The sequence below is a fragment of the Sprattus sprattus genome (assembly GCF_963457725.1).
Source record: "Sprattus sprattus genome assembly, chromosome: 3".
NCBI classification, from domain to species: Eukaryota; Metazoa; Chordata; class Actinopteri; order Clupeiformes; family Clupeidae; genus Sprattus; species Sprattus sprattus.
Genome location: NC_137922.1, coordinates 18,762,395 through 18,772,784, shown reverse-complemented (window position 1 = coordinate 18,772,784; position 10,390 = coordinate 18,762,395). Strand labels below are relative to the sequence as shown.

Here is a 10,390-nt window from a genome sequence, read left to right as displayed (position 1 = left end):
TCTGTCACAGTCGAAATTCATTCTGACAAGGCATGACTCACTTGCAGAGAAATGGCTCTCAGAAACCATTACCTTTATTTGCAACGTGCCAAGTGAGGGATGGACTATTTCATGTGACAAGTTCTGCTGAGGTTGTTTGCAGAAAGTGTTTGGAAAGCAGAATGTGATTTACATGCGGCCTTTCTTTGGGGCGACCGAAAATGAGCAATGGCAGCTGACGGACACACTGCTGCCACCCCCATCCTACCCCCGCCACACACACACACACACACACACACACACACACACACACACACACACACAAAATAGGGGAAAGGAAAGAATAACTGGGAAAAAGTGCTCTCTTTTGCTTTTGTTTTGCTCCTTTGAAAGAAACATGTTGAAGGACAGTGCGTTCGAAGCTAACAATGGGTGATGAATGCGAAGAGGATTCGAGTAAATAAATCATATCCCGTTAAACCCTTACCCCAGTTTTCCATTCAACGTGCTAATTACGACGCTAACCCTCTCCAATCCAGTGTCCCAAAGGACGCGTTAAAGAGGCTAATGACCACTCATAATGCCGCTGCTTAACGGCCAGACTGACAATAAAGTTCTTTTTTTAAAACTGCTTTTCGGGCTCTCATAATGGGATGGTATTAATGACACGGAGGCGCGGCGAAACGTCGGGATTATACATAATGGAAAGAGAGCAGCACAGCTTGAAGTGTTTCGGCTCAGACTGAGCTAATGAAACGCTCTGAGCCCCTGACATAAGCTCCATCACAGAGGTCAACCCAGGGAGGTGGGGGAGGTGGGGGCTGTGAGGGCGAACCCCACAGCTATTACCTCCTGGCCATACAGTCAGACATTTTGAATCCTATTTGTACATCGCTCTCTCACACACACACACACACACAGTTCCAGCCTAAAACAAAGCATAACAGTGCAGAAGTAACCCTACATGAAGTAAGCCTGCATTCTCTCAGTCCACTATAACTCATTCTTCCATATGGTGTGCTCTCCGTCTGCCCGCAGGACGTGGTGGTGGTGGGTGAGGAGAACTTCACCACCCCGTGTTACATCCAGATGGACGAGGAGGCCTGCCACATCCTGACAGAGACGCTGGGCACGTACTGCCTGGTGGGTCAGTCCATCAGCTCGGCCACCACCAGGAGGCTGAAGCTGGCCATCTTTGGCCCCGTCACATGCACTGGTCTGGAGTACAACATCCGGGTCTACTGCCTGGACGACACTCAGGACGCCCTGAAGGTGAGGGCTCAGGCACCATCCATTACATCAGGCTGCACCACACTAGCACACAGTACACACACATTAGGTAATCATTTTTATAAAACTACCTCAGGACCCTGGAGTTGCATATAAGTATATCTATTCAACAACAACAACAAGCTTGTCGGCTCACCCACGTCCAGGCAGGCCAGAGAGAGGCACGGGGCCACTCTCAGAGAGAAAGAGAGAGCCCAGGCTCACTCCCAGACTGCAGCCGATGAGAGAGAAGCAAAATATATATATACGTATATATAAAAAGGCCAACTCAAGATGATAGTATGAAATAAGTGTATAGGACGACATAAACACCATCCTACTCTGACCTTTAAGGTTACCCATTTTTAGCCCCCGATAGATATAATTTGAAGTCCTTCCACTGACATTTCTGAGAATTACCACTCGGTTGACCAGCACTGCTTCCTCTCGTGGAACACCTGTTATTTTGAAGACATAAAGTGATTCAATGGTCAACCTTTGAAAAAGGACTCATGTTGAAAATTTCAGGTAGAAGAGAAGACATCGGTGTAGAAGTGCTATTACTGAATGGCAGTCATGGTGGTTGCTAGGCAGTCATGGTGGTTGCTAGGCAGTCATGGTGGTCACACCATAAAGTAACTCTGAAAAGAGACTTCAGCTTCATTAAAAACAACACACTGTTTTTGTGCTTGAGAACAATAACAGTGAAGGGCAGGAAGCAGCATTGTGTTAGTTTCTAGTCCCTCACACGCAGTGATTTTGGATGGCGGCACATGGCAGCGCAGGGTCTGGTGCGGGCAGAGGCGTGGGCTCAATGGAAAGTTTGTTTCTCGGATGGGCAACGCCAGGCTCTGTGTGGGTGGTGCCAGCAGGTGACGAGTGGGAGGCAACAGAAGTCCAAGACTCAGCCTCCACAAAACAGACACATGCACACACACACGCAGGCACACGTGCACACTCACACACATATACACACACACACACACACACACACAGATACACACAGATACACACACACACACACACACACACATACCATCAAGCTGTTTTGTTGAATGAATAGGGAGCCAGCAGCTCTTTAAAACATGATTAGACCAGCCCGGTTCTGGTATCCAATGTTGCAATTAAATAGCCAAACCCTCACATTTCCTCTCATTTAGCAGTACATTAAATCTAGGAAGTACAGTACTCTGCTGGTGACCCAATGTCAACAGTGTGCAATTGATAATAGGCAGTATACAGCACTTGTACGTATAAAACAATATCGTATAAAACAATATAAAACGATGTACATGCAACAATGATATTACAACCCTTTTTTTCATCCATGATTCTAAACTTTCACAGGGCACTTTCCCCATTAGCTACTTGATTTTAAGAACCAACGTGATCAACTTCCATTTGCAGTAGCCTTTTCATCAATCATATCTAAACATTCAAAGTTTGAATGACATGTTATTTGGCAAACTATCCAAAAATACCATGTCACTGAAACTGATGAAGCGTATGGTCGCACATAATGATGACTGGTTTGACCTTTTATTTGCATGTCGTGACGTATGAAATAAATAGTACCGAGGTGTAGACCAAACAGCAGACAAATATAACCTCTTGCAGGAATGTTCAATATAATTAAAAATAGCTGTTATGTGCACAAGTGACAAGACGATGTGGAGGTTGAGCAAACAGTTTTGAGAATTTCAATTCTGATCTGAGAAATGGACCAAAGCGACCGAGAAAACCTTTGCATGCTTTCAGGTGGTAATCTGACCAGCTTGTTGCTCTCCTTCTTCTCACCTGTAGGAGGTGCTGCAGATGGAGAAACAGATGGGCGGAAAACTGCTGGACGAACCAAAGACGCTCAACTTCAAGGACAGCACCCACAACCTGCGCCTGTCGCTCCACGACGTCCCGCATACACAGTGGAAGAGCAAGCTTCTGGCCAAGTACCAGGTAGGCTAGACTAACTGCTGAACCCACAGGCTGGACCTTCCACACACTCACTCAGCCTTAATCACCCGCTAATGAAGCTCGGTTCAGAAGTCACACCGATTTACACTTGAGTCACGCAGAGTCATCGAGTCTCATGACTTTGCCCGTCGGGTCACGGAGTCAGTCATACCGTTACTGGCTGTGGTGCGACCAGTCGAACATGTGCAGGAGAATATCGTGTTGCAGCTCAGCGCTAGCGAGCAGCTCCAGCTAATTAGCTCCTGAGGTGTTCCAGCTGTTCAGGTAGCGGAGCAATGATGCTTGGCAGCAACTAAAAAAACGAGGGGCTTTCACTCCCACACGGAGTCATGATGAAAGACAAAGACACACACTGTGTCTAGCTCTCAAAAGTAGTTTTGAAGTCACAAAGGTCTTCTATTTACATTACTTTGAGAGCCATTTAGCAGGTGGTTCCATTGAGTGTCACGTGAGAGCAGACATAACGGCATATGAAAAATAAGTTATGGGTACTTTTCAAAGCTCTGCCAGTTAAGCTCAGGAATTCTTACACATACTGCTGGCTAAATATGTCTATGGGGACCACTAGACTGTAAGATGTTTGGAGTATCTTATTTGTTTAGCCTACTGTGAGTGCCAGATGCGCAGTCTGTGTAAGTCTGTAGTGGGAAGCGTCTCTACTCCTCGGTTATATTGTCTTCTCCTCTCCTCCTTACCTTTCATCTCTTTCATATATTTTCTCTTCCTCTCCCACTTATCCTCTCTTTCCCTGCCTTCCTCCTCTGTCTCATTATTTCACCACCTCTTGTTCTCTTCTTTCTCTTGTAAGGGAGTATTGTGTTAGCTACCAAGTAGTTCACTTTAAATTTAGCAACATGGCAATCCACAGCAGCATACTGCCACTTTAAAGTAACATTATGTAACAATTTTAAATTTAATTTGGGTGGTACATTGACCTTATACGGCTTCTGTGCCACTGCCACAAAAAGCCTGGTACACCTGGTATTGCACTATATAGGCTAACTGTGGAGGACAGGGTGCAACACCTAATAATTACATAAAAGCTGGTAGACCCTTCTGCTAGTTATAAGAAGAAGTCAACAACATTTTATGAGATTACACATACTATATATTCACATACTATATAACGCTTATAGAACAATGTATATTGGCTGAAAAGGCGAGCAGTATTTCAATACAATTTCCGATGTCACAATAAATAAGTCTATATACAGAGTAATATTCGTGTTAAATCTTGTAATATAACCGACCTGGTCAGTCGACATGCTTCTCTGGCCTCTGGTGTTGTCTGGCTCCATATCCCTTAGCTTGCCAGCAAAAACACGTGTACAAGTCTGTCAAGCACGATTTTTTAATAACAACAGTATTGTAAACGTGAACTACACTCCCCAACTTAAGGGGGAGCTCAGTAGCATAAAAAATACCTCCTAATAATTCTCGCATAATCGGGCTTTAACACCACACCACCAGCCTCAATGCTAGTGTTTCCTGTCTCTCTCCCGCGCTGTTCAGGAGCTGCCGTTCCAGCAGGTGTGGGGGGGCTCCCAGAGGAACCTGCACTGCACCTTCACCCTGGAGCGCCTCAGCTCCTGCACCGTGGACCTGGCCTGCAAGCTGTGTGTGCGCCAGGTGGAGGGCGAGGGACAGATCTTCCAGCTCAACACCACACTTGCTGAGGTGAGGGTTACACACACACACACACACACACACACACACACACACACACACACACACACACACACACAGACACAGTTTAGTTATGTTGTTAGTTCAAATGTGTGATAGCAAACAAGAGAGAGAAATACAGTGTACATGAGGGTGTTTACAACTGGCTGAAAATTTGTCTGTACACCTTGGCAGCCTGTTAGCGATGTTAGCCTGAATATGATTGAGCTCTCCGTCATTGTTTGTTGTGCAATCGATGTCTGTGTGCTGTCTCTGCTAATGTTGTGTTGGCTGTGGTTATGGCTCTTTGTAAGTGTATAGAGGTTCATGTCAGTGAGGGCTCTCGTAAGAGCCCTCCATTTTCCAATGTTTGTAAACCTCCTCATCTTCTCACTTGTGTGGTGTATCTGTTTATGTGCGTGCGTGCGTGCGTGTGTGTGTGTGTGTGTGTGTGTGTGTGTGTGTGTGTGTGTGTGTGTGTGTGTGTGTGTGTGTGTGTGTGTGTGTGTGTGTGTGTGGGGGGGGGGGGGGGTGTATCTGTTTATATTTGTGTGTCTTGGTCAAACTCACTGTGTCTGTGCTTAAGTATGTCAGTGTGTTTCGGATGGCGTGGATAGGGCTCAGGAAAAGTACTAAGCACACCCGCCTTGTGTGTGTGTGTGTGTGTGTGTGTGTGCCAGGGTCAGGGCTCCACACAAAAATCTCTCTTGTTTCCTGCATGACCCGGGTGCACCGTCCTCTCTGCATGTGTGTGTGCGTGTGTGTGTGTTTGTGTGTGTGTGTGTGTTTGTGTGTGTGTGTGTGTGAGTGTGTGTTTGTGTGTGTGTGTGTGTTTGTGTGTGTGTGTGTGTCTGCTCCTGAATGCGTTCAACTCCTCCATCCTCGTCTCCCAGCAGCAGCAGCAGCCGCCACCACCACCGTCGCCGTTATCAGTCCTCGGCACAGGCCGCCAGGGAGCCCTAATCAGCTGCAAGTCCACGCTGACGCTTAAGCACAAAGGCCGAACGGCAGACAGGGGAATGGAGGGCTGTGGCTGCTTGGGCGAGGTGTGGGGAGGAGAGGCGTGAAGGATGGGGGAGAGGGAGCGGGGGTGGGGGGTTGTAAGAGGAGGTCGGCACGCTGTGGTCATGAAAGGAGGGATTATTGGGCCTTTGATGGCTCCTGGTTTGACCTTTAAAAGGGCCCGAGCTGGGAACCGTTCGTGCTCTGGTTACACCTATCAAGGTTTATTAAATCAATATGGTCAAGGCATGGAGAAGTGGATTTCCTGGATACTTTTATTAATATTAAGCCCAGGTGATTCTTGGGGAGTTATTGGAGGCTACCGCTGGAAGGCCTTCGCCACAGGCATCGTATTTCTTTAATCATATCACATCAGAAAAATTGTCTATGTGAGAGAACATATGTTTATTTCATAGGCTGTTATTTATAATTTAAACAGCAATCAGTTTTTTCCCGTCAGTAGTGGGATCAATGTGCGTCATCATTTTTTGTTTGTGATTGAAACAAACACTGACAAGATTTGAATGTTACGTTTATAAACAATGTCACGTTGATCACTGGAAATGCTTGACAAGTATTATGTTTGGAATGCTCTTCCACTGAAGAGTGAGCTTCTCAGTCATGTTTGATCTGATAGATGAAGGCACCTCTGAACAGATATCTAGGAGTGTGTTCATAAATACTAAATGGAAAAAAAAAAGATTTTTTATTTATAGTACATCATCAGGCGTGCAGAACCTGCAATGAAAGGTGATATGTCTGTCTGATACACAGTTCAAAAAAGGAGAACCCAAAAGTATTTTAAGAGATTCCAAAAAAAACTGTAAAACCTAAACGATTCCCACCCAGCCACCATTTGCCTGCCCTAGCTTGTCTTAACCATCTGCTCTCTCCCTCCCCTGTCAGGACACGCAGTGCATCGACACCTCTCTGCTGGACCCGGCCAGCAACATCACCACACTGGTGGGGCCCAACGCCTTCCGTATCCCCCTCTCCATCCGCCAGAAGCTCTGCGGCAGCCTGGACGCGCCCCAGACCCGCGGCAACGACTGGAGGATGCTGGCGCACAAGCTCAACCTGGACAGGTGAGCACGAGAGTTTCTATGGCAACGACCGAAGCCACTATGCCTTCCAGAGTTGGGCTCAAGATGCAAAAAATAGGGTTTGTCTTGACTCATATTTTTACAGAACAGTTGAATTTTTAATGCTGCAGGATTATGTTCAATTTTTTGCACTTAGTGAGCAGCTGTGTCTCCTATGGCATACTTTAAGTGTTTGTTGCGCTAAGAAAGGTAGCTTGATGGAGGCAGCAATATGAGGAAACAAAAATTGGTGGTAGTTCAACAAGGCATAAGCCTTTGAAAAACTCAGTCAATATTCCATTTAGCCTCCATGGAAGTCAGCCAATAACAATATGCTTTTCTTGAAGTAGTAGTAGGATCACTGTTTAGCACGATGCCAATGTTACGTCCATAGCTTCAAACCGCTATTTGGATCAATTGTACCCCAGCCGACATGTTTTTAATGCACTTAAACGCTGCAGTGAGGAGTGGGAGCAGAGTAGAGCGCTGTGTGTGCTGTTCATCTCTTCAGTCCCTCTGCAGCAGAATGCAGAAGCACAATGGTCCCCATAGCCGGCAGCTGACCCCAGCTGCTCCACAGCACAGCCCAGCACATCACAGGAAAGGACAGGACAGGACAGGACAGGAGAGGCTCACTGGGCAAGCCCTGAGAGAGAGGCGTGGGGTGTGGTGGTCAGGGTAGGGGGTTGGATGAGGGGCTCACAGAGGAGGTCTGATGGAGTAGTAAAGGAATAAACTAGGGAGAGAAAGAGGAATAGGAAAAGAGGATTGAGAGTGACAGGGAGAGAGGGAAAAAAGTGAGAAAGAAAGAGCACTACAGAGGAAGAGAGAGATGGCAGCTGGGTCCTCGGGGCGCTGCGTCCCCCCACCCCACCCCAGCCTGGTCTCGCGCACACTCACACACACACACACACAGTACACAACTTCCTCCCCCAACCCCAGCCTTGTCTCGCACCTACACCACCGCCTCTTTCCCCCTCCTTGACAGCTTATGTGAGAAGTGCAAAGTGTGTTTTCAGTTATTGAGTTCACATCTCAGCGGGAGGTGCCTTATCAGCGGCTGCAGGGTTGAAGGGGGTTTGGGTTGCGAGAGGTGTGGGGGGGATTGGGTTAGGAGGGATTACCTTTAACCCCCCCCCCCCCCCCCTCGAACCCCGCGTTCCCTCTTTCCGCACAGTTGAGAGTCTAAATGGCAGAGGAGATGGCATTTTGAAGCTATAATTGAAGTCGTTTTTTTTTTTTTTTTTTTCATTTTCTTTTTTCTTATTTTTTATAAAACCTATAGCTCAACTGATTAGCCAGGCCAAGGGCAGGAGACCCATTCCCTTTGGAGTTTATGTCTATAAATCTGATCTGCCCTGTGCAGTAAATCACCTTGAAGGGATTTGTCTGTTAAACGAGTTCTTCTCAATAGAGCTGCTGTGTAATACTGCATGTTCTGGTCTGTCCTTACTGGAACACAAAGGCTTACTGTTAAATATGAAGTCGTTGATTTTTTTATAATACTGAATCAAACGAGTTTCCCACATTCACACTCTTTCTTTGACTGTGAGTGTGAGTGTGGGTGTGTGTGTAGGTGTGTGTGTGAGTGAGAGTGTGTGTGTGTGTGTGTGAGTCAGTGCGTTTACATGATGGCAGTACCCCGATTTAGGCCAAACCCCGACTTCTCTCACGGTACATGGCAGGGACAAATCCAGATCTTGGCCGAGTCAGTTCAAATCAAATCTGGAATGTTTACAAGAGGGCATCTGCTACTGTTGATTATACAGTTAATAAGTTGTGAAATGAAACAAAAACACACCACAGTTAAAGTTGTATTAGTATTGATTGATTCACATCGATATGAATGGATTACATGACTATCAAGTGGTGGAAAAATAATATGAAAATATTTGTTCATTTAATTAGCACGTTCAGTCGCAGTCAACGTTTCAGTTTCGGTTTCAGTATTTCAAAGTGAATGAGAGGGAGCATAAGAACAGTGAGCGTCTAGCAGCGATTATCATATCATGATAGCATGTATATGTCTATGGGCAGTCTATCTCAAGCATGCGCAAAAGTTGTTGTTGCCCAGTTGTAACCTTGTTTTGAGAGTTACATGCGCACGTTGTACGATTTTCAGCATAATCCGATCACTTATCTGGGGGTGTACATCGGATTTCAGTGGGACACAGGAAATCTAGATTTGGGGAGTTACATGAATTGGATCTTCGATTGAAGCTCGGAAACTGGACACATGTGTCCGCACTGACTGTTTGTGTGTGTGTGTGTTTGTGAGTGAGTGTGTGTGTGTGTAAGTGTTTGTGTGTTTGTGTGTGTGTGTGTGTGTGTGTGTGTGTGTGTGTGTGTGTGTGTGTGTGTGTGTGTGTGAGAGAGAGAGAGAGAGAATATCTTTGAGAACTTGTTGTAGAGGCTCTGGGCCACAGTAATGACGGTGTGTAAAATCTAAACGGAACTCTCCCGTCTGTCTGGTCCGACAGGTACCTGAACTACTTTGCCACCAAGTCCAGTCCCACGGGGGTGATCCTGGACCTGTGGGAGGCGCAGCACTTCCCCGACGGCAACCTAAACCGCTTGGCCGCTGTGCTGGAGGAGATGGGTCGCCACGAGAACCTTGTGCCCATGGGAATGGACCACTGACCCCTGTCCTCCGAGAGGGTCCTCCGAGCATAAAGTGGTTCCATTGCAGGGAAGTCAGACGGCTGAGAGGAAGACAGAGGAGCGTCCAGCCTTTTCTTACACACACACACACACACACACACACACACACACACACACACATACACACACTCAAACTGCAACAGATTCCTGAGCAAGCAGTAACAAGACTGCCTTCCTGAAAATGAGATAAAACTGGAGACAAAATTGTGCAGGATAGAAATCTCATCGCAGGAGAACAGATTGCTTTGATCCATTCATATGTAAAACAAATGGACTTGAAAAGTAGAAAAAAATGAAATGAGAAGGGAGAAAGTAAAGACTTAACTAAAAGAAAAAAAGCCCTGTCTGTACAATTCCTGGTACAGTTTTCTATTTCCCAATACAGTTTCCTAGGAAACGCATGTCTCTGCTGTCCATTTATTGGACATCCTACTCCACCTTTACTGGAAGAGTAGGCAAATGATTGACAGGCAAAGGACGGGGCGGGGCTTCAACAAGGGGGGCAGAATCAGGGATGGTTGCACACACTAGAGCCGGCAGCGGAAAGTGGCACAGGAAAAGAAGCGGGCACTACAGGGGGCACCCAAATGCCAGCTCGTACCGTCTCCTTATGCCACATGCCTGATGCAGTGCTTATGGTTTCTCCTCCCTTACGTCACATTTATGTTGGAATAACCTGAAGTACGCAACTCCTGATTTTATATGAATATATATATTTAATATTGCCTTTGTTTATACACATGTATCTCTCCCATGGTTTG

At 46.4% G+C, this 10,390-nt stretch overlaps 1 protein-coding gene across 1 annotated transcript in view; it reads left to right on the top strand.

Moving 5' to 3' along the window:
- unc5cb (unc-5 netrin receptor Cb) overlaps positions 1 to 9,608 on the top strand; it is a gene marked incomplete at its 3' end in the record, with an annotated part of 155,429 nt that extends 145,821 nt beyond the window's left edge. Inside the window, exons 13-17 of the mRNA XM_080833862.1 lie at positions 1,018 to 1,251; positions 3,052 to 3,201; positions 4,732 to 4,896; positions 6,793 to 6,971; positions 9,449 to 9,608. Of these exons, the coding sequence (XP_080689988.1) occupies positions 1,018 to 1,251; positions 3,052 to 3,201; positions 4,732 to 4,896; positions 6,793 to 6,971; positions 9,449 to 9,608 (888 nt within the window). The remainder of the gene's footprint in view (positions 1 to 1,017; positions 1,252 to 3,051; positions 3,202 to 4,731; positions 4,897 to 6,792; positions 6,972 to 9,448) is intronic.
- Positions 9,609 to 10,390: the final 782 nt, after the last annotated feature.